Source organism: Dendropsophus ebraccatus, chromosome 9 (assembly GCF_027789765.1).
Source record: "Dendropsophus ebraccatus isolate aDenEbr1 chromosome 9, aDenEbr1.pat, whole genome shotgun sequence".
Taxonomy (NCBI): domain Eukaryota; kingdom Metazoa; phylum Chordata; class Amphibia; order Anura; family Hylidae; genus Dendropsophus; species Dendropsophus ebraccatus.
The window spans coordinates 88,614,005-88,639,209 of record NC_091462.1 but is presented as its reverse complement, the minus strand read 5'-3'; the positions used below and the strand labels follow the sequence as shown (position 1 = coordinate 88,639,209).

The 25,205-nt window shown below is 43.2% G+C and overlaps 1 protein-coding gene across 4 annotated transcripts in view; it reads left to right on the top strand.

Annotated features, from left to right (window-relative positions):
• Positions 1 to 25,205, top strand: part of VWA3A (von Willebrand factor A domain containing 3A) — a 64,746-nt gene that overhangs the window by 2,938 nt on the left and 36,603 nt on the right. For all 4 annotated transcript variants that reach the window (XM_069981985.1, XM_069981986.1, XM_069981987.1 and 1 more), the window contains exons 2-9: positions 635 to 709; positions 10,093 to 10,216; positions 11,541 to 11,665; positions 13,526 to 13,603; positions 20,290 to 20,344; positions 21,783 to 21,881; positions 22,909 to 23,015; positions 23,336 to 23,461. In XM_069981985.1, the coding sequence (XP_069838086.1) occupies positions 645 to 709; positions 10,093 to 10,216; positions 11,541 to 11,665; positions 13,526 to 13,603; positions 20,290 to 20,344; positions 21,783 to 21,881; positions 22,909 to 23,015; positions 23,336 to 23,461 (779 nt within the window). In that variant the 5' untranslated portion in view covers positions 635 to 644. The remainder of the gene's footprint in view (positions 1 to 634; positions 710 to 10,092; positions 10,217 to 11,540; positions 11,666 to 13,525; positions 13,604 to 20,289; positions 20,345 to 21,782; positions 21,882 to 22,908; positions 23,016 to 23,335; positions 23,462 to 25,205) is intronic.

Sequence of the window (25,205 nt, the reverse complement as noted above, 5' to 3'; positions counted from 1 at the left end):
TGAGGACTGTGCTGGGGTGGATTATACAGGTGTGAGGGGTGTACTGTATGAGGACTGTGCTGGAGTGAACTATACAGGTGTGAGGGGGGGACTGTATGAGGACTGTGCTGGAGTGAACTATACAGGTGTGAGGTGTGTACTCTATGAGGACTGTGCTGGGGTGACTATTCAGGTGTGAGGGGGGGGGGACTGCATGAGGACTGTGCTGGAGGGAGCTGCTGGTATATGTCATTGAGATGGCTTATTCTTATGTGCACCTATAAGGTGTGATCACTCAGACCTCTTCTGTACTTCTATGGAAGTTACCCCTGGACTATTCATAGTGTGTACCGTGTATTCAGTCCAATCTACAATATATGATATTTGCACATCAGATAAGTGACCCATATGAGAGTGGATGTTGTGCAACCAAAGTCGCCATGTAGTAGTAGCCTACAAGAAAATACATTTAAAATTTAAAGGGAATCTGTCAGTGATATTGAGCGCACTAAAGAGAATGGGGAGAGACAATAAAACATAACGTAGAGTTCTGGTCATGCAGGTTTAATGACAGAAATAAACATTTATATTTCATGTGTAAAGTCGCAGTCCTGGAGGAGACGCTGACCTTCTTTCTGCTTTGTGTTTCCTGCAGGTATGACCAGATGGATTCCCATACACACAACATGGCTCTAATCCTGGACAATGAACAATTCTTTAAGACATCTTAGTAAGTTATCACTTGTTCTCTAAGGACCTGCACAATCTGCTCTGTGACTTATGTCATTCAGGTCCTATAGTGAACCTCTGTCTTGCTACATAGGGGTGCACAGCGGCGTCACATTATAATACTGCAGCACCTTAAAGGGGAACAGGTTCATGCAAACTAACCTGCTGCTATCCTCCTGCAGCTCCGTACCCCATCTTTGTGGCGCTGGTCCTCTTTTTTTCTCTAGGTCCCTCTGTTTTACAAAAGTAAAGCATGCACCTGTGCGCCTCACTCTCTGGCTCCCTGTGATCTCCTTATAATGGAGCTCATCTTGTGAAGCGAACACTTAGACCCTGACTGATCAAAACATTGTACATGTCTCTGCAAGATAGCACAAAAAGCAAAAAAAAAGGCCAGCACTCCAATACCACTGTTCACACTGTGCAGGTTGCATGCTGCTGTGGCTGATATTAGACAATGCGGCTTTGCTGTGTATAGAAGCAGCATCCGGGTAGATGCCAGTGAAAAGATAAATGTTACTAAGGGTACCATTACTGATAATAACTGCTAGATTGGCGCTTGTTTACTGGGCCTATTACACGGCCCAATAATTGTTTAACAAGGGCTGCATGAACATCGATACTGATGTCCTTGCAGCCCTTGCTTAAACTGCATACATTACCCATCCATGGTCCAGGGCTCCCCTTGCGGTCAGCTTCTCCCCGTTCCCGCACGCTGCATCTTCATAGCAGCCTTTTTTAGCTGACAGGCCGCTCAGCCAATCACTGGCCGCTCTGAAGCTGCAGTGCGCAGGATTCGGGGAGAAGCAGACTGCAAGAGGAGACCTGGACCATGGATGGGTAACGTATACACTTTTCAGGGCTCCTCTTGTGCTCTGCTTATCACCAGGTCCCGCGCGCTGCAGCTCCAGAGCGGCCTGTGATTGGCTGAGCGGCCTGTCAGCTGAGACAGGCCGCTCTGAAGCTGGAGTGCACGGCACCCGGTGAGAAGCAGAGCACAAGAGGAGCCCTGCAGCCTGGATAGGTATTGTATACAGTTTGGAAATGGTCAGCCGCCGGCCGTGCACCCCTATTACACGTAGCAGTGCGCAGTCGGGCCCTGACAGTTATAGGTCCAAACTTATATCAACGATCAGCTGATGATCATTGTCATCGGCTGATCGTTTTGTTTATTACAGGGAGCGATAATCGTCTGGATAGGGCCAATTTGGCCGATTATCATTTCATGTAATAGGGCCCTAAGGGTCCATTTACACAGAACGATTAACTGACAGATTATCTGCCAAAGATTAGAAGCCAAAGCCAGAAACAGACTATAAACAGAGATCAGGTCATAAACGAAAGCCTGAGATTTCTCCTCTTTTCAAATTCATTCCTGGCTTTGGCTTCAAATCTTTGGCAGATAATCTGACAGATAATCTTTCCGTGTAAATGGACCTGAAGCTGACAGTGACGCCGTTCTTTCTTCACGTATGGCAGAAACTTGCCTATAAGGAATGCACTTTCTTGTGCATATATACAAGTGTGCCTTCCCAGTCTAGAGACAAGGACATCCTGACCCTAGGATATTTTTACAGCATCAAAGTAAAGTGCAGTTGATATATTGATCAGAGATCGATAGGACCAGAGCACGTCCATGCTTGTGGGCTGAGCATTGAAGTCATCACATTTGTAATATTGAGCTGAACATTTCCGGTGTCTGTGATACTAATAGGTGTAATACTTTGTACTGGTCAGAGCTGTTACCATATCAGTTATCCAGTACAGAACCGCACTGCTCCATGGATTGTACAGCACTATAGTATTGACTAATGTTCTAGCAGACAAAAGTGTAAATGCATTGAGAGAAACTGAAATAGATACCTGAGCGGCAGCGGCACTGTTCAGTTTTTGAAACGCGGCTTATGTGTATTAAAGGCATATTTTTGCATTCTCTATACTACAGCACCTTAGGCTCTCCTAGTGCTGCCATATGGCGTCTCTTGTATTATGGAGGTAAATACCATAATATTATAGCTTTATGGATTCTGTATGAATCTGAATAAAAACATAGCTCAGATCATGATCACAGCAATCAAAAGTCCAATGTCTATTTAGAGATTTCTGCAGAATAGGTTCCCAGACATGTCAGGAGTGCCATTGATTTAAAGTTTCCCTGCCACTTAAGAAAAACCAACAACTTTTATATTAGCGAAATATCAAACATTATGATCAGGGTCTTGATGTTTAGCTCCCCACAGATCACTGTTTAGAACTGGGAGAAACGCCTGGCTTAGCACTTCACTTCCTGACTCGCTGTGATCTCTGCCTCACTTCTGGAAACAGTAGACTCAGTAGACTTAGGGCCCTATTCCATAGTAACGATAATCGGCCGAATCTGCCCGATTCGGCCGATTATCGCTCTGTAAAATAGAGAGAACGATCAGCCGATGATCGTGTCATCGGCTGATCGTTCATTTAGGGCCAGACCTAAAATCATCGTTCCCCCACCGTGCATCGCTACGGTGGAATAGGGGTGCACGGCGGGCGACCGACGATTTAAGAAGCAACAGCAGCAGCATACATTACCTGTCAGGTCTTCTGCTCCGCTCTGTCTTCCTCCCCGGGTCCGGCGCACTTTGGCTTCAGAATGGCCTGTCAGCTGACAGAGCTCTCAGCCAATCACAGGCCGGGACCCCCGCGGCCTGTGATTTGCTGAGTGGCCTGTCAGCTGACAGGCCATTCTGAATCTAGAGCGCGCCGGACACGGGAGGAGGACAGAGCGGAGCAGAAGACCTGACAGGTAATGTATGCTGCAAGGGCTGCAACGACATCGGTAACGATGTCCCTGCAGCCCTTGCTCAATGATCATCGGGCCGTGGAATAGGCCCAGTAAACGAGCGGCAATCTAGCAGATCGGCGCTCGTTTACATCGTTGATCGGGCCTTCCTCGACCCGTGAAATAGTACCCTTAGGGTCCATTTACACAGAAAGATTATCTGACAGATTATCTGCCAAAGATTTGAAGCCAAAACTAGGAATGGATTTGAAAAAAAGGAGAAATCTCAGGCTTTCCTTTATGACCTGATCTCTGTTTATAGTCTGTTTCTGGTTTTGGCTTCAAATCTTTGGCAGATAATCTGTCAGATAATCTGTCTGTGTAAATGGACAATAAAATGGGTACTACGGTAAAAATCTTTTTCTTTCAGATAGTGAAGCGGTTAAACTCGATAATATAGTGTATGGTTACTAATGCCAGAAGTCTAGCCAGCAAGATGGGGGAGCTGGAGGCCTTGGTTCTGGAGGAGTCCATTGATGTGGTTGGTGTGACTGAGACATGGCTGGACTCCTCACATGACTGGGCTGTCAATATTCAGGGATTTGCATTGTTCAGAAGGGACCGGGTGGGCAGAAGGGGAGGAGGAGTATGTCTGTATGTCAGAAATTATATTAAAGTGAGTGTAAAAGATGCAATATTGGGCGATGACTGTGATGATGTGGAAGCATTGTGGGTAGAACTACAGAAGGAGGTAAAGAGTGAAAACATTATTCTTGGTGTAATCTATAGACCCCCCAACATTACTGAGGGGGTAGATGGTCACTTGAATAGACAAATAGAGCGGGCTGCCCGGGAGGGGACAGTAGTGGTAATGGGGGACCTCAACTACCCAGAAATAGATTGGGGTCACGGTTCAGCTAAATCCAAAACCTACTGCAGGATAATTTTCTGGGCCAGTTTGTGGAGGAGCCAACTAGAAGTGATGCCTTGTTGGATCTGGTTATTTCTAACAACGCTGAGCTGGTTGGGGATGTCACTGTCCATTAACACCTGGGTAATAGTGACCACAATATAGTGACTTTTAGCTTAAAGTGTAGAAAAGAAAAACATGTTGGGAGGGCAAAAACTCTTAATTTTAAAAGGGCCAATTTTCCTGGGTTAAGGGCAGAACTTCAGGGCATAGACTGGGAGCGGCTGCTGTCACATACTGATACTGATAATAAATGGGAAATCTTCAAATCCACATTAAATAACTGTACTGCCAAATATATTCCTATGGGTAACAAATATAATGGTTAAAATCCAATCCCACATGGCTTACAACCGAGGTTAGAAGGGCTATAAATGAGAAAAAAGGGGCATTCAAAAAATACAAATCAGAGGGGTCAGCTGTAGCATTTAAACATTACAAAGAAGTCAACAAAACCTGTAAAAATGTAATAAAAGCAGCAAAAATTCACAATGAAAGACAGGTAGCTATAGATAGCAAAAGAAACCCCCAAAAAATCTTCAAATATATTAATGCAAAAAAACCAAGGTCAGAGCATGTAGGACCCCTAAATAATGGCGAAGGGGAATTAATAACGGGATCAGGAGAAAGCTGAGTTACTTAATGGGTTCTTCAGTTCTGTATATACAAAAGAAGAGGATGGAGCTGTGGTGGGTGGGGCCAGTACTGAGGTGGGTGGGGCCAGTGCTGCTAACACATGTAATGTACTGAACTGGTTTACTATAGATATGGTCCAAGATAAATTAAATAAACTCAATGTAACCAAAGCTCCAGGGCCTGATGGATTACACCCCAGAGTTCTTAGGGAACTCAGTTCTGTAATTTCTCTACCCTTGTATGAAATATTCAGTGATTCTTTGCTTACTGGTATTGTGCCGAGGGACTGGCGTAAGGCAATTGTAGTGCCGATCTTCAAAAAGGGCTCTCGAACTTCCCCAGGTAACTATAGACCTGTAGGCTTAACGTCCATTGTGGGGAAACTATTTGAGGGGCTTATAAGGGACTACATCCAGGAATATGGAGTGGCAAATAGTATTATAGGTGATAACCAGCATGGTTTTACTAAGGACAGAAGCTGTCAAACCAACCGGATATGTTTCTATGAAGAGGTGAGTAGAAGCCTGGATGGGGGCGCAGCTGTGGATATCGTGTACCTGGATTTTGCTAAAGCGTTTGACACAGTTCCTCATGGACGTCTGATGGGTAAGTTAAAGTCTATCGGTTTGGAAAATTTAATGTGTAACTGGATTGAAAACTGGCTTAATAATCGTACCCAGAGAGTGGTGGTCAATGATTCCTACTCCGAATGGTCCCCGGTAATAAGTGGTGTACCCCAAGGGTCAGTACTGGGCCCTCTTCTGTTTAACTTGTTTATTAATGATATTGAGAATGGGATTAACAGCAATGTTTCTATCTTTGCAGATGACACCAAGCTTTGTAGTACAGTACAGTCTATGGAGGATGTGCAGATGTTACAGGATGACTTAGACACACTGTGTGTTTGGGCGTCCACTTGGCAAATGAGGTTCAATGTGGATAAATGTAAAGTTATGCACCTGGGTACTAATAAACCACATGCATCATATGTCCTGGGGGGAGTTACACTGGGAGAGTCGCTGATGGAGAAGGATCTGGGTATACTTGTAGATAATAGACTACAGAACAGCACACAATGTCAGTCAGCTGCTTCTAAAGCCAGCAGGATATTGTCATGCATTAAAACAGGCATGGACTCACGGGACAGGTATATAATATTACCGCTTTATAAAGCCTTGGTGCGGCCTCATCTGGAGTATGCTGTCCAGTTTTGGAACCCGATTCATAAAAAGGATGTTCTAGAGCTGGAGAGGGTACAAAGACGGGCAACTAAACTAATAAGGGGAATGGAGCATCTTAGTTATGAGGAGAGATTAAAAGAATTACATTTGTTTAGTCTGGAGAAGAGACGTTTAAGGGGAGATATGATTAATTTATTTAAATATCTAAATGGCCCCTACAAGAAATATGGGGAAAAGATGTTCCAGGTAAAACCCCCTCAAAGGACAAGAGGGCACTGCCTCCGCCTGAAGAAAAAAAGGTTCAATCTCCGGAGGCGACAAGCCTTCTTTACCATGAGAACTGTGAATCTGTGGAACAGTCTACCACAGGATCTGGTCACAGCAACAACAGTAGAGGGCTTCAAAACCGGCCTAGACAAGTTCTTAGAGCAAAATAATGTAAATGCATATGTATAGAACCTATCACCCCTCCCCCTTCCCTGTATCCATCCCCTCCTTGGTTGAACTTGATGGATACAGGTTTTTCAACCGTATTAACTATGTTACTATGTAAGATCAACTGGTATCAGAAAATTATATAGATTTGTAATCTACTTCTATTTAAAATATCAAGTCTTCCGATGTACGTCATGCATCCACTCAGGGATTTCAGAGGGGGGCCGCACTGACTGCTATCTACAGCCTGGGACCGGGGCTATTAGCGGGAGCAGCCAATCGCTGTTCCCTCTAAACATGACAGCTGCATCTAACTGTCTTTTCTGCAGCCTTTCCTGGTGTCTAGTGGCACCGGGCCTCAGTGTCGGAATGACGCTGATCCTGGCTCGGTATTCTATTGCATTGGTCTGCAGCAGACCATAGCAATAGAGCACCGATCTCATGGATCTGTATAATACAAGTACACTGATCTCTATGGGATCTCTGGGGGACTTCTAATTACTGTGTAAGTAAAAAAAAAAAAAAAAAAAAAAAAGGTGTTTCTATCAACAGTGGCGGTCTTTGGCACCAAGCACACCAAGCGATCGCTTGGGGCCCCCAACATCCAGGGGGGCCCCCACGCCCCACTCTTATGCTCAAGACCACTGGACAGGGTCGCTGCCCCGCTCGCTGCTGCCATCTGAACTGTAACTATGAGCACTCGTAATGAGCGCTCATAGTTACATGCAGCAGCACTGACAGGGCGGGAGACATTGGCTCCCTTCCTGTCAGTCACTCTTGTGGCCGCAGGAAGGGTTTTCCCTGCGGTCACAAGTGGCAGCTTTGTCCTTGTGGTGCCGGCGCTCCATTGACATCACTGGAGCATCGGCGCCAGGACAAGGGGAGTGCGGCCTCTTGTGGTCCCAGGAAAAACCCTTGCGGCCACAAGAGTGAAGAGAAGAGGAGACGCCCGGACCCAGGTGAATATAAGTGTTTGTTTTATTGTGCTATATACTATATGGGAGGGGGAGCACACAGGGGTCTGTTTAACTGGGGGAGCGCACAGCGGGGGTCTATATAAATGGGGGAGCACACAGGGGGGCTATATAACAGGGGGAGCACACAGGGGAGCTATAGACTACTGGGGCTTTACAGAGGAGTCTATATACTACTGGGGGCAGCACACAGGGGGTCTATATACTACTTGGGGCAGCAGAATGGGGTCTATATACAACTTGGAGAGCACACAGGAGGTCTATATCCAAGTGGGAGAGCACACAGGGGGGCTATATACTACTGCGGGAGCATACAGGGGGTCTACATACTACTGGGGGAACATACAGGGGTCTATATACTACTTGTGAGGCACACAGGTGGTCTATATATAACTGGGGGAGCACACAGGGGTCTGTATACAACTGGGGCAGCACACAAGGGGTCTATATAATACTGGTGGGACACACAGGGGGTCTATATACTACTGGGAGAACCACACAGGGGGTTTATATACTACTGGAGGAGCACACAGGGGTCTATATCCAAGTGGGTGAGCACACAGGGGGGCTAAATACCCCTGAGGGAGACACAGGGGGCATATATACTAGTGGGGAGCACACAGGGGGTATACACAACTGGGGGCAGCACACAGGGGGTTTATATACAACTGGGGCAGCACACAGGGAGGTCTATATACTTCTGGTGGAGCACAAAGGGGGCTATATATAACTGGGGAACACACAGGGGTCTATATACTACTGGGGGGAAGCAAACAAGGGGTATATACTACTGGGGGCAGGACACAAGGAGTATATATTACTGGCGGTAGCGCACAAGGGGTATATACTACTGGGGGCAACACACAGCGGTCTATTGTTTTGGAACGCATGTCGAGGGGGGGCCCCAGACATAACTTCGCTTGGGGCCCCAGAAATGCCAAGACCGCCCCTGTCTATAAATACAAATACCCCCTCCCCTAATAAAAGTCTGAATCACCCCCCTTTTCCCATTTTATTAATAAAAAAAAAAAAAAACATGTTTGGTATCGCCACGTGTGTAACCGCGTGAGCTATCAATTTATCACATTCCTGATCTCGCACAGTAAACAGCGTAAGCGCAAAAACCCACCAAAGTGCAAAAATTGTGCATTTTTGGTTGCATCAAATCCAGAAAAAATGTAATAAAAAGTGATCAAAAAGTCGCATATACGCAATCAAGGTACCGATAGAAAGTACATATCATGGCGCAAATAATGACACCTTAATCAGCCCCATAGACCAAAGGATAAAAGCGCTATAAGCCTGGGAATAGAGCAATTTTAAGGAACATTTAATTTTTTGTAAAAGGTTTTATTTTTTTAAAAGCCATCAAATAATATAAAAGTTATGCAAGTTGCAAATCGTTTTAATCCGACTTGAGGATCTTATAAAACGTGTCAGTTTCTCCATAGGACGAACAGCGTAAAAACAATCCCCCCCGCAAAGAAAAAGAATTGCGTTATTCTTTTTCAATTTCACCGCGCAGATAATTTCTTCCTGGTTTCGCAGCATATTTTATGCAAAAATTAAGTCTGCCATTGCAATGTACAATTAGTTACGCAAAAAATAAGGGCTCATGTGGGTTTCTAGGTGAAAAAATGCAAGTGTTGTGGATTTATAAACACAAGGAGGAAAAAACGAAACCGCAAAAGCGAAAATTGGCTCTGTCCTTAAGAGGTTAAGGTCCCCATACACTTTCAGCCGACATAAGTCTAAGGTGTATCGGGACCTTTACAGTGTAGACCCTCTCCCACCATGAGATAGGTAGAACTGTTCAGGTTTGGAAACATTCTCTGAACCCCAACGCTCGGCATTTGACTCCTGGTGGCTGGAAAAGCCGGATGCCGCCCTAGGGAGTCCTGGAAATCCATGTTTTCCTGGCAGCCCTAGGGCGGCAATCAACTTCTCAGGCTGCCGGAAGTCACATGCCGAGTGATCGGGTTCAGTAAAAATGGCTGAACCCGAACAGTTCAGCAAGTCCTCACAACACTATACACCAGTGTTTCTCAACTCCAGTCCCCAAGACCCCCCAACGGGTCATGTTTTGAGGATTTCTTATACCAAGAATACCTGTGATAATACCTGGTGCACTGAGTATAATTATATCACCTGTGACATACTAAGGAAATCCTCAAAACATGACTTGTTGGTGGCCATGAGGACTGGAATTGAGAAACACTGCTATACACTACTGTATATTGCATTGCAGTCATTTCCAACCTGTTACATGGAATGCTGGGAATTGTAGTTTTGCTAGAACTGAAGTCACCAAAAATCACTGTTGCCATTACATGTTATACCAAGTGTTTGCAGTGTTACTTCTAGCATCCATTTTATATGTGTAGTTGTGTGGTTATAACAATAAACCTACAATGTGGTTTTCTTTTAAAGCCAAGAACCAGAAGATGGTTTCCTGCCTGTTCCTATTAGAGCGAGACCCTCCTGGCAAGATGAGAATGTCATAGAAGTGAAGAATGACGGCAGCTCACTGATGACTCAGGGACAAGATCTGCTGGTAACAATGATATTGTGGCAGCCGGGGCTTGGAGTCATTGGGAGATCCCAGAGACTTGATTGATAGAATGCTCCTTATTTGTGTAGGGAGCGATTTATCAATCAGAGCTTGTGGACCTCAGTTATATCTCTGAAACAGCAGTCAATCATATAGGTTTATGATTTATGGTCAGTGTTGTCTCATTCATGCAAATAGATGTAGCTTAGTTTGTTCTTGCCTGCAGATTTTATTCTCTCCCACTTGACACTTGCTTCTATTTATGCCCTGAAAACTAAGGCAATTACTTTTACATGTACCACAATGCAATCTGTTACCAAGAAGGTATCTAAATGTTTGCTTTCTATAAAAATTTTGGATGAAATTATCTCAAAGGCTTGGCTCGCTCCACCAACCACTATATAAAAAAACCCATACGAGCACTGACACAAATAATGAGTGTGGCGCCACCTAGTGATATAATTGTAGTATAGCTCAAATGTAGTTTAATAAGGGTATATATATTTATATATATTATTTTTTTATGAAAGTGATAGGTTATCTATAACAGCTTTTTGACGTCTGCCAGTATGTCCTCAGTGTTCTCATTACATTTTTATTGTTCCATCCTATATAAATCCTTTTTTTTTGTAGAATAACTTTTACTTTAGTACTCTTTAGTACATAAAATGTTTTGTTTACTTTTTATTCTTTCAATCAGTAGACGAGATTAGCAGAAAAAAAACCTAGAAAAAACCCTGTAGTTTTCGAAATTTTATTTATATTTTGTAAGTGGGTTTGTTTAGTCTCTTTTCACATCATGTTTTTGGGGTGTATGGTGGGGATATACATAGGGCGACTCCTCAAAACATACCGCCGTTGAATAGCTATGAGGGATGCAACTTTATAGCATCCATCATACATGAACATGTTAAACAAAATAAAGCATGAAGTGTGATGATGTATGAATTTGTCCGCAACCTGCAAGTGATGGTGTAGGCGCAGCTCCTGTGCCCCCTGCTTCACTACAATATAGCAATACAGCGGTTCATACTGTGCATAGCTGTAACAACATAATAGTGGGAAGTAATATGTAACATAAAAGAAATGTCATGAATACTCATTCCATACAGGGTAAAATATTACACAGACCAGTATCCACAAGTACATTGATTTATACGTGCGTGTGTGTGTGTGTGTGTGTGTGTGTGTGCTTCTCTCAGATTTACACAGACCAGTATCCACAAGTACATTGATTTATACATGTGTGTGTGTGTGCTTCTCTCAGATTTATGTAATGTTGGACATAACTTTCCTTTTTTTTTTGCTCATTAACTCGTATCTTCAGAGATTGGCAGCGACAGAGAATGGTCTGAATGATACACAGTGCTCTGAAGAATGGCTTCTTCACCATGGTATAGTCTCCCGACATCTCACCATACAGGATCTACTGAAACTGGGAAACATTGTCATGTGAGTCATTAATGTAGATCTCACGCTTGGCTTCTATGTATAGCTTTCCTTATCCCTGTAAGGTAGACATCTAAATAACCAGTTATTGAGAACAAACTAATTATTTCAGTCTTAGTAATATAATTATATATCTGTATATAACAATATGAGACCCTCATTACTTTTCATACTATATATATATATATATATATATATATATATATATATATATATATGTCAGATAATACCATTACATATATAACCATATACATACAGTGATTACTGATGCCATCCGCCTTCGAATAGTTGTATATAAACCTAGTACTAGGGCTTGTGCACATGGTCATATTACACAGGTCCTGAGTATGGAGCTAATACTTTTCATTGGGGAACATGGATACTGGACTATCTGAGGACTCCCTTTCAGAAATGATGGAGGTCTATGCCTGGAAGCAGTTTGTAAAGATTATGTAAACCCTGCAATAGTGTTTGGACTTCTGTGTAGTTTCTAAAAGCAATGGCCGACAATTCCATGTGTAGTACTGTAGGTGAACATGGAAAGCAATTTTGTAAAGGCAGAAATCATGACCAGCAGATTTCTGTCATTATGAGTAACAGGCTTAGGTGATCGGTGACAGGCAGAGGATTGGAATAGGTAGCAACAAGAGAAAGTCAGGAAAAGCCATGGCTGAGCATTGCAAAGTCTAATACAGGCTACAGTGCACACAGTGCATTGAGTAGAAATGAGCGAACCGGGTTCGAGTCCATCCGAACCCGAACGTTCGGCATTTGATTAGCGGGGGCTGCTGAACTTGGATAAAGCTCTAAGGTTGTCTGGAAAACATGGATACAGCCAATGACTATATCCATGTTTTTCACATAGCCTTAGGGCTTTATCCAAGTTAAGCAGCCACTGCTAATCAAATGCCTAAAGTTCAGGTTCGGATTGACTTGAGCATGCTCGAGGTTCGCTCATCTCTAGTCATGAGACATTTACTCTTGGACGGTAAAATCCTGACATCATAAAGTGTTTGGGTTTAAGTAAAAAAAAGTGTGAAGACTGTATGAAGATTGATCTCCATACTGTTGTCGTGTGGGCATTCACAGAGAGTAGTACCAACAAAGAAGTATAGATGCTGCCTATAACAACCACTGTTATGTTTCTTTTTACTCTCCATACTGCAGCATAGACTGTAAGATTCGATAGCACCTTAAGGGTCTGTTCACACGTACAGACTCGCTGCGTATTTATCGCTATGAGTTTCTCGCACATAAATCCACAGCGATACTGATTGCTGTCAATGTATGTGTATTTTCACTGCGTGTTTGGTGCGATTTTTACATGCAAATTTTGATTTTCACATGATTTTCACAGGCAAGTTCAACACCACAAAAAACGCAGCTACTTTCATGCGAGTTCTGTGCGAGTTTTACGCAGCGAGTCTGTACGTGTGAACAGACCCTTAATATGACTTTGAAACAATGCCTGTAATGTTAATACTGAATATCTTTAATGAAATATCTTCAGCAACACAACAACACATTTCACTGCATTTCATTAACATTGTCTTTTGTGTTATAGAGTGTTTGTTTTCCTAGAACTTAAATTTATAACCGATCCAGAGGATAGATGTGTGTGACCTCTGGGCGCTCCACCACTAAAATCCCCATTGATCACAAGAATGGGGGTCCCGTGTCCCCCTGTTCCCTCTGACTGCATGACTGCATGTGCTGTGCCATTTAATGGGACTGATAGTGATATTGCTTTGCCATCTATCTACCTCATAGCTAATTATGAGAATTTTTTTTTTATGACTAGATCAATGTTTTCAGTAATGTATACAATTACACTAATATGTCATTAATCTTTTTTATATAAAGGAAACCATCAAAGAATGCTGCCAAACAAATTGAACTAACTGCAGAGACTGTCCATGAATTTGAGCTGAAAATTCAGGAGTAAGTTGAAGATTTGGAACTTATAGAGGAGGAAGTATATATATATCCTGTCTATATATATCCTGTCTATCCTGTCTATGTTTCCCTGTCTATGTTCCAATACTCGCAACCGAGTGGGACTTAAGGGGTTATTTATCAGGGTGGTGTGGTGCTCTCCCCATCATGGAGGCACCCCGTTGGCAACAGGCTAGAGATATCTGTCTATCCCATGTTTTGAGACTCGTAACTGAGGCTCCACGGACTCTTGTTTTGCATATTTAAATTTTTGGGGGCATCAGTGGAGACTCTTGATTGAGTACTTCATTGGAATTTTTTTCGCTGTTCTCCTTGAGTTCAGTGATTACTGTGTTTTGTTGGTTGATTTTTCATTGCCCCAACTAGCCAGAATCCTACCCCACACTGACGAGGGGCAAAAACCCCGAAACAGCTGTCTGTGGGTGGAAGCCTGCCTTTGCAAGCCCTTGTCATGATCGCAATACTCGCACCTTGAGTTAGACATTGACAAAAGGGGCCACCCTGTTATTTCCCTGTCTATGTTCCAATACTCGCAACCGAGTGGGACTTAAGGGGTTATTTTTCAGGGTGGTGTGGTGCTCTCCCCATCATGGAGGCACCCCGTTGGCAACAGGCTAGAGATATCTGGCTATCCCGTGTTTTGAGACTCGTAACTGAGGCTCCACGGACTCTTGTTTTGTAATTTTTAAATTTTGGGGGGCTTCAGTGGAGACTCTTGATTGAGTACTTCATTGGAATTTTTTTCGCTGTTCTCCTTGAGTTCAGTGATTACTGTGTTTTGTTGGTGTATATATATATATATATAAACGACAGAACGGAGTGCACTCTCAGGAATAAGTGCTCGGAGTGCCAGCAACGGAGACTGGATCCACGTCTCCTCTTCAAATAATCGTAAGAAATTGCAGCACTTCCAAAATAGTGAAAACAACTGGTGGTTTATTTGGTGTAGCAAATAACAAAAATCAGCAACGTTTCTGTCTCATCACGAGACCTTTCTCAAGCATAAAAAATCAGTGACTCATATCCTTTTATATACTTAGTGAAATACAAAACAGGTGAGTAATCACAGTGTGATCATGTGACTCAAATACACAAGTGTAGTGAAAAAATTATTACATCGGGTTCCAATCAGGAACAATGTGTAGTTACAAAGTATGTATACAGTACAATTCATCCAGTGTTGTGTATACAAGGTGATACAAATGTTAAAATATGTTACATATAATAAATCGGCGGGGTTAGCTTCCACTCACCACTGCTCAGAGAAGAAAAAGGTAGGCTGTACTTGTCTCCATGCTTGTTCGCCCTCGTTGTGAATGGTTTGTAAACAACATCAACCCGCATGCGCGGGTCAGTGGGTGTCAACTGGCTTACGTCATTGTAAGAAAAACATAACAACGAGCCCCGTGTCACTACTGTCAGGTACGTACTAGATGTCCAGCCGCAGAAACTTCTGCAGCCTCTGGTGTAACTTCACACTGGTCATGGAGTCAATAAATGTTCAGTACGCTGTGGTCCTGCGAACCAAGGAAAACGCCAATGTTGACAAAATCACATGTGAACACTGGCTACATTGGAACACATAGGAAAGGAGCTGGAAAATGGGTCTAATAGACTTAAAGGGATAGGAACTCATTCCAATGAAGCAGGGTTATCCGGTGGAGTGGAGAGCATTCCCGCAAAGCGGAATCGCTCTCCAGTCAAAAAACCTGGGGGTCAAACCGGGACCCACAATGTGGACCACGGGACGCCCAGATAGTCACCCAAACCCCTGTGCAAACTTTTCCCACATCTAACCCAAAGCCCCAGGTAAATACTGCTATAACGCATTGCACATCACAGTGTGAACATGATCTTAGATAACTAGACAGTCATAAATCCGGGCAACATGTGGAGAACAGAAAAACAGCACTCATTCAGAGCAGTGGTGGGCAGCCTTCCTCGCCGTTCCCAAAAAGAAATCTACAAAAAGAAGAAAAGAGAAAGGATATAAGTAACAACAAATACAGAGCAAAACAAGAAAAAAACATCTAAATGAGTTTTCGGACAAACCACTTCCCTGCAAAATTCATTTGTACATTTTAGTTGTAATTACAAATTCCGCATTTAACCCTTTAGGTTGCAATGTGTCAAGCCTGTGGATCCACAGAAGTGGTTTGTCCGAAAACTCATCTAGATGTTTTTTTCTTGTTTTGCTCTGTATTTGTTGTTACTTATATCCTTTCTCTTTTCTTCTTTTTGTAGATTTCTTTTTGGGAACGGCGAGGAAGGCTGCCCACCACTGCTCTGAATGAGTGCTGTTTTTTTGTTCTCCACATGTTGCCCGGATTTATGACTGTCTAGTTATCTAAGATCATGTTCACACTGTGATGTGCAATGCGTTATAGCAGTATTTACCTGGGGCTTTGGGTTAGATGTGGGAAAAGTTTGCACAGGGGTTTGGGTGACTATCTGGGCGTCCCGTGGTCCACATTGTGGGTCCCGGTTTGACCCCCAGGTTTTTTGACTGGAGAGCGATTCCGCTTTGCGGGAATGCTCTCCACTCCACCGGATAACCCTGCTTCATTGGAATGAGTTCCTATCCCTTTAAGTCTATTAGACCCATTTTCCAGCTCCTTTCCTATGTGTTCCAACGTAGCCAGTGTGAACATGTGATTTTGTCAACATTGGCGTTTTCCTTGGTTCGCAGGACCACAGCGTACTGAACATTTATTGACTCCATGACCAGTGTGAAGTTACACCAGAGGCTGCAGAAGTTTCTGCGGCTGGACATCTAGTACGTACCTGACAGTAGTGACACGGGGCTTGTTGTTATGTTTTTCTTACAATGACGTAAGCCAGTTGACACCCACTGACCCGCGCATGCGGGTTGATGTTGTTTACAAACCATTCACAACGAGGGCGAACAAGCATGGAGACAAGTACAGCCTACCTTTTTCTTCTCTGAGCAGTGGTGAGTGGAAGCTAACCCCGCCGATTTATTATATGTAACATATTTTAACATTTGTATCACCTTGTATACACAACACTGGATGAATTGTACTGTATACATACTTTGTAACTACACATTGTTCCTGATTGGAACCCGATGTAATAATTTTTTCACTACACTTGTGTATTTGAGTCACATGATCACACTGTGATTACTCACCTGTTTTGTATTTCACTAAGTATATAAAAGGATATGAGTCACTGATTTTTTATGCTTGAGAAAGGTCTCGTGATGAGACAGAAACGTTGCTGATTTTTGTTATTTGCTACACCAAATAAACCACCAGTTGTTTTCACTATTTTGGAAGTGCTGCAATTTCTTACGATTATATATATATATATATATATACACACACTCACCGGCCACTTTATTAGGTACACCTGTCCAAGTGCACGTTACCACTTAATTTCTAATCAGCCAATCACATGGCGGCAACTTCTGTGGTTCTGTGGGCGGAAATGCCTTGTTGATGCCAGAGGTCAGAGGAGAATGGGCAGACTGGTTCGAGCTGATAGAAAGGCAACAGTGACTCAAATAGCCAACCGTTACAACCAAGGTAGGCAGAAGAGCATCTCTGAACGCACAGTACGTCGAACTTTGAGGCAGATGGGCTACAGCAGCAGAAGACCACACCGGGTGCCACTCCTTTCAGCTAAGAACAGGAAACTGAGGCTACAATTTGCACAAGCTCATCGAAATTGGACCTTAGAACATTGGAAAAACGTTGCCTGATCTGATGAGTCTCGATTTCTGCTGCGACATTCGGATGGTAGGGTCAGAATTTGGCGTCAACAACATGAAAGCATGGATCCATCCTGCCTTGTATCAACGGTTCAGGCTGGTGGTGGTGGTGTCATGGTGTGGGGAATATTTTCTTGGCACTCTTTGGGCCCCTTGGTACCAATTGAGCATCATTGCAACGCCACAACCTACCTGAGTATTGTTGCTGACCATGTCCATCCCTTTATGACCACAATGTACCCAACATCTGATGGCTACTTTCAGCAGGATAATGCGCCATGTCATAAAGCTAGAATCATCTCAGACTGGTTTCTTGAACATGACAATGAGTTCACTGTACTCAAATGGCCTCCACAGTCACCACCAGTGGCGGATTATAATGTGGGCGGTTTGGGCGGCCGCCCGGGGCCCGAGGCTCCGGGGGGGCCCATGCCGCGCCGCCCACATTATAATTCGCCCACGCCGCTGCGGCCCGGCCCGCCACTGCACTCTTGTGACCGCAAGCATTATTTCGCTTGCGGTCACAGGAGTCCCCGGCTGATGTGCGGCTGCCGGGGGTGTCCCGTCCTCTCCCCGGCAGCGTGCGCATCACACAGCTCACTTGACCACCTAAGCCCTGACTTCCGGTATTAAGAGCGCACGTTAGAGACGCTCTGTACCGGAAGTCAGGGCCCAGGCGGCACAGTGAGCTGTGTGATGCGCGCGCTGCCGGGGAGAGGACGAGACACCCCCGGCAGCCGCATCATCAGCCGGGGACAGACCAGGAGCCGAGAGGATCGACGGGGGAACGGATAGCAGGTGAGTTGTGTTTTTTTTTTATTTACTGACTGCTGTGCAAGGGGGGGGGGGCCATCTATAAAGAGGGGGACCATCTATAAAGGGGAAAAAAGAGGGGGACCATCTATAAAGGGGAAAAAAGAGGGGGACCATCTATAAAGGGGAAAAAAGGGGGACCATCTATAAAGGGGAAAAGAGGGGGACCATCTATAAAGGGGAAAAAAGGGGGACCATCTATAAAGGGGAAAAAAGGGGGACCATCTATAAAGGGAAAAAGAGGGGGACCATCTATAAAGGGGAAAAAAAGGGGGACCATCTATAAAGGGGAAAAGAGGGGGACCATCTATAAAGGGGAAAAGAGGGGGACCATCTATAAAGGGGAAAAGAGGGGGACCATCTATAGAGGGGTAAAGAGGGGGACCATCTATAAAGGGGGAAAGAGGGGGACCATCTATAAAGGGGGAAAGAGGGGGACCATCTATAAAGGGGGAAAGAGGGGGACCATCTATAAAGAGGGAAAGAGGGGGACCATCTATAAGGGGGGAAAAGGGGGACCATCTCCTATAGGATTAGCACCCTCCTCTCCTGACATCCTCTGTGCTGCTGTGACCTCCCCTATAGACCAGCCCCCTCCTCTCCTGACATCCTCTGTGCTGCTGTGACCTCCCCTATAGACCAGCACCCTCTTCTCCTGACATCCTCTGTGCTGCTTTGACCTCCCCTATAAGATCAGCACCCTCCTCTCCTGACATCCTCTGTGCTGCTGTGACCTCCCCTATAGATCAGCACCCTCCTCTCCTGACATCCTCTGTGCTGCTGTGACCTCCCCTATAAGATCAGCACCCTCCTCTCCTGACATTCTCTGTGCTGCTGTGACCTTGGGGGGGGCGGCAACATCAGGGTGAGTTGGCAATATGTTTATTGGGGGCAGTGGAAGTGGGATGGACAATGCTTACTGGGGGTAGCAGCAAGGGACCAAACATTATGTTTATTGGGGTCAGCAGGGAGGGGAGGCAGGCAGTGTTTTTTGGGGACAGCGTGTGGAGGGGGGGCAGTAGCGGATCATAATGTGGGCGGATTGACTGGGGGGGGCCCAGGTTGGGTGGACAGCCCGGGGCCCAGGGTACATTTAATCCGCCACTGGTCACCAGATCTCAATCCAATAGAGCATCTTTGGGATGTGGTGGATCGGGAGATTCGCATCATGGATGTGCAGCCGACAAATCTGCGGCAACTGTGTGATGCCATCATGTCAATATGGACCAAAATCTCTGAGGAATGCTTCCAGCACCTTGTTGTATCTATGCCACGAAGAATTGAGGCAGTTCTGAAGGCAAAACAGGGTACAACCCGTTACTAGCATGGTGTACCTAAAAGTGGACGGTGAGTGTATATATACATATATATATATATATATATATATATATACATATATATATATATATATATATATATATATATATATATATATATATATATTATTCCATTGACCATATTCCTTTCATTTACTTATTATCAATTATACAATTTTATAAAATGTATAAAATATTGACCAGCACTCATGCCTGTATTCCTGTACTATTAGTAGCTGCACTGCAAGTATTAGCAGTGCTTTTCTATTCAAGTAAATGGGACAATGCTGCATTTTCTTTTATCACCACTACTAGTATCATAGCACTGCAGGCACGAGTACAGGCAGTGTGGTTTCCTGCTTCACCAAATCCAAACCCACAGATTACAGTTGTGTATATATACCATTGTAAGCTAAGGTTTTATGTAACTTAATCCTCATGTCTGATATGATGGCTTCAAATGTTGTATAATCTCTTGTATTAAGTTACCTCACCTCATCCTTTAGCAGAGTAAAAGAGCTATGCTAACATTCAAATCCACTTTTGTTTGGTTGTTGTAAGCAATAAGATTTATTTACAGTCCTGTGCAATATATTGCTATATAGAGGAAATGTGTCTAATGCTTATTGTATTAGTTTCCAATGTGACATCTGCGCCATCTGAGCTTATGGGGCCAGACATGATCATCTTTTCTGCTGCATTTTCTGGAACAAACACCTTGTGTTAATCACCACTTTCGATATTTTTTAGTTTGGTTCTGCCATACCAATAGCATTTAATGATAATATTTTCTTGTCTGTCTGTTTTAGGGCAATTGATTACTTCCATAAAAGAATTCGCTGGTTAATGGAAGGAAGCAGGAAGGTGATCACTGTGCTGTGAGAGTGAAATCATTGTCAACCAACGTCCAATGGCAACTATGTACAATGGTTCTGTCATCAGACTATGATGTACGGGTAGCATGGTATGGGGACATGTCTGCTTACCCATGAGCATAGTCTGATGACAGACACACTTTAATACTTTGTACTCAGCAAAGCAATGCATTCTATGAACAAAATAAAGTGTGTCTTTAATTTCTTCTCATGAACACCCTCCACATTTTCATTCCCATAATTCACAGATCATTCTCTTGCCCACCATAGTTCTGTGAACCCCAGGCCTTTCCAGTCCTCTGCTACCATGGTCCCTTATCTTCTAGACTAGAGGGTTGTTGTTAGACATCTATCAGGTGTTTAGTTTGTAAATGGAATGAACCACCTAGGCTGAGTGTCATGTTGTTTTTTAGGGATTGGGGAAGTAAAATTTATTTTTGAGGACAGCACCTATATACATGTAGAGACATGTAGGCAATGCAGAGCTCCCGCTTAGTCCCACAAAGAACTTTCTGCTAGCCAGCCAGCATGCTAGTCTGTACTGATAAGGGACAAGGACCCTAACTCAGCTGTCTACATATGGGTAACTTCCTTTTTTGTGGAGAATCTGGCTTGGCTAATAATCCCCGGCCATAGGTGAAGCATTGACTTGCACTGATGCTACCTTCAGTACGTGGCACCAGAAAGTAATTTCTTTTTTATCTGGAGGAGAGCTATTTTGCATAAATAATTTTTTATTATGCATTAAAAAGTATCTGTCATTAAAAATAACTTTTGACATGTAGTCGGGTATGTAAAAAGGTATTGATTGCAGCGGTCAGGAGTAGAGATGAGCGAACCGGGTTCGGGTTCGAGTCCATCCAAACCCGAACAATCGACATTTGATTAGCAGGGGCTGCTGAGGTTGGATAAAGCTCTAAGGTTGTCTGGAAAACATGGATACAGCCAATGACTATATCCATGATTTCCACATAGCCTTAGGGCTTTATCCAACTTCAGCAGCCACCGCTAATCAAATGCCGAAAGTTCGGGTTCGGATGGACTTGAGCATGCTCCAGGTTTGCTCATCTCTAGTCAGGAGATATAGCCAGGGTGAGATCACAGCAGCAACACTTTAGCCACTTTATATAAAAGTGCAGCAGCAGTAGTTATGACATTTATATTCAGTGGTTCTGCTTGCTGGTTTTGCAGATTCCTTTGTCATCTCAAAAATGGGGGAACCGTGATGAGTTGGAGAGGAGATTGGTAGACAGACATTTTTGACTAGAGGTTGTTTTTATCATTTTGTTTGATTTTGATGATTAGTTAAAACTGAAGGATCAGTATTTTCATATTATTTTCTTCATACTGTGCTCCAGAGAACCATATCAGCCCAACTGGGCTGATTGTTTCATTTAATATTACTAAATCTTTGATGTATCTTGTAGATGTTCGGCCTTGTTCAAGGGAAAAATATAGGTCTGCTGATCGATTCATCTCATCTGAACTGCGGTCCAAGGAGAATGGATTTCTTAAGAGGCCTCTTGGTAATCAATTTTATTGAAATATTGGTTTCAATCATTCAGGGTTCACCAATCACTAGAACAAGCAGAGAGAAGTGCTCAGCTTAACTATTCTTTTTTCATTTTAATGCAGGAGATGGATTCTATAGAAGTCTATGGAGCTCATCTCCTGCAACATGAAGAGAGAAGTGCTTAGCCCTACTCATTCTAGCTATCAGTCTCAGCACCCAGACCCCAAACTATCAGAAATGTGCACGTTTATATGACATGCTAAATGTTTTTTTTAAATAATAGTTACAATTTCAGTTAATTTTAATATTGTCATGAATATTTATACATTACGTTAAATGGTATAGAAGACATAAAAATAGTAATGAAAATAATAGGAATTCCAAAACTATACAATGTAAAATGTATTATTTTGATAAGCGAATTACTTCCTTAGCTCGGCAGTCTGCTTTTCAGCCTGCTGCTTTTGAAGTCTATGCCGCTCTGTGCCACTCCACCCTGGGTGCCTGGAAAAGCTGGATCCATTCCTGGGAAACTTCTTTCAGGACTGGATTCAGCTTTTCCAGGCATCTGAAGCAAATCAGCATGGACTTCAAAGGCAGCAGGCTGATAAGCATATTGGCAAGCTAACAAAGCCATTTGCTTCATTTTTACTATAAATTTGCTCATCTCTAATTAATATTATGTGTTATTAATGTTTTATTTTGATACATTATTATATATTTTGTTGCATTTCCATACCAGTTGCAGGTATATATATATATATATATATATATATATATATATATATATATATATATATAGGGCACTGATTATTCTGCAGCGCTTTGCAGAGATTGTTTTCACTCACATTAGTAATATTAATATAATTGGATAGTTACGTTTCTTTCAGTGTTCTTTCAGATTTTAAAATGTCTGCATATAGAAATATATTCAGATTGTCTCATACTTTTAAGAACATTACATTTACCTGAGTTATCGCCCAGAATAATGAACTCTGATTTATGTTATTTTGGCGAGTAATATATTGTATATTATTTAGTGCCTTGTAGATGAGCAGCTGTGCTACAAAAAGAAGATTTTTCTGATGTCATTTGGAAGTGAGGTCTCATGTCCTTGGGAATATCCCCAAGATGTTAATGTTAGTGTGTAAGTATACTCCCACTCTGGATCTTTTTCTTGCCTGTCTGATAGGATCAATTTACTCAGGGAGTGTGTGCAGAATTAAACATTAATGTCATTTCAAGTAATTTTTGACATGTCAGAAGTTACTGGTTGCATCGAGTCTCACTCCTGAGACCTGCTGTGGGTTAGTGTGCGGCAGTGCACCACGCTTAACAGGACTTGAATGGAGTGAATAAGGCGCATTTAAATAGATTCCCCTTTCTGCACTCTCCATGGCCCCATCCTGGGATGAATTCTTCTTCAGAACATTTCATTAAACCAATTGTTTCCTCTTTTCTCTATAGATTACATGAAGCAAGACAGTGGATTCAAGAGATGCAGCCTCGAGGTGGTTGTAATGTACTTCTAGCATTGCGGAAAGCTTTGCAAATCCAGGACCTTGATACACTTATGGTTATTGTTAGCAACAGGTATGGGTTTAGCCTGTCCTCTGTTATATGTGTAGACACAGCAGGGAAGTTACCAAAATGTGTGTGTGTATATATATATATATATATATATATATATATATATATATATATATATATAATGTGTGAATAAGTAAAATATGGTTAATATTAATGGTTGATATAAACCACTTTGCTGTTTTGTTCTGTACAAACAGAAACCGCTTGCTCCGTGTTATTACTTTCTTTAATTACTTTATTAAAAGGATTTTCTGGGCTACATTTATTTTGGACCTATCCTCAGGATAAGTCATCAGTATTAGATTGGTGGGGTGCCAGGTGTCTGCAGCTGGTTGCCAGAGCTGCAGCACTGGCATACACAGAGAATAATGGTGGAAGCAGAAAGCTCCATTTCCTGTGTAGTGGCTTTGCTGGGTTACCGCACTTCAATGGGTGCTGAGCTATAGCAACCCTTCTCTGTGTATGCCAGTGCAGCACTGATCATTAAAAAACCCTTTCAGTACAGACAGCCTTGGTTTATGGCACCTGTTAGATTGAATAGCCCAGAGGAAATCTTGTACTGAATAGTGAAATTAGGGTTTTTTACATTAAACTAAATATCCAGAAACTAACAATAACATATACTGAAAGGGGTTAGGCCACTTTGTAGTAAAATAGTTCAGTGTACAGTATTAGTAAGTGTACTCGCAGTAAGTGTACAGCAGCTCCCTGTATACAACATAAAGCTAACATCAGACTCCGCTCCTCCAGGCTGTGCTGTCCTGTTCTGTGGTGAGCCTGTCCATAAGATGGCCGACATGGAGGAGCATGTGACCCCCCGTGTCCACCATAGGATTATATAGGCTCAGTGGTGGACACTTGGGCGCCGGCATGGTCACATGCTCCTCCATGTCTGCCATCTTATGGACAGACTTACCACAGAGCAGGGCAGCACAGTCTGGATGAGGGGAGTCTGATGTTACTAAGGCCATGTTCACACAGCGTATTGGACCGGCCGGGTCACGTAATGGACGGTCTCTAAAAAGATCATCCTTAGTTCTGATGCGGGCGTGCACGGATGCGCCCGCATCAGAACTTTGTGGCGTGAAAGATCATCCGGCTGGTACTGCAGTACCGTCCGGATGATCTTTCATGCTGCAAAGTTTTGATGCGGGCGCATCCGTGCACGCCCGCATCAGAACTCCCCACTGCACACAATGAAGCTTGCGGCCAGAGCCGCTTGCTTTATAGTGTGCACTGACAGGGCTTTCTGTGGCTGCTATTCACTGAATAGCGGCCACAGAAAACTGACATGTCAGTTGTTTGCGGCGTCGCGAGGGATCCCGGCCGGAGCGTATACTATGTGTATACGCTTCGGCCGGGATCCCATAGAAGATAAGGCAACGTATATTTCTGTAAAAAGTACGGCCGTTGTTGCCGATTTCAACAAGGGCTGTAATTTTATGAAAATATACGTTGTATGAACATAGCCTAATACTGTACACTAAACTATTTTACTATAAAGTGGCCACTCCTTTAAGAATTATCTGCTGAAAATTTTCTGATTTGTTCTACATTACATTTACATAGTCCCTATATCTTGTTCATAGATATGGGCTATAATTATCAAGATGTGTATTTTTGTACTTCCAGAACACAACATAAAATATATAAAATATTTGTATGTTCTTTTCTTTACTGTACATGCAATATTAAATGTATATCTTGCACGTTAAAGCATTTTGTTACAGTTTATGTTTACAATTAC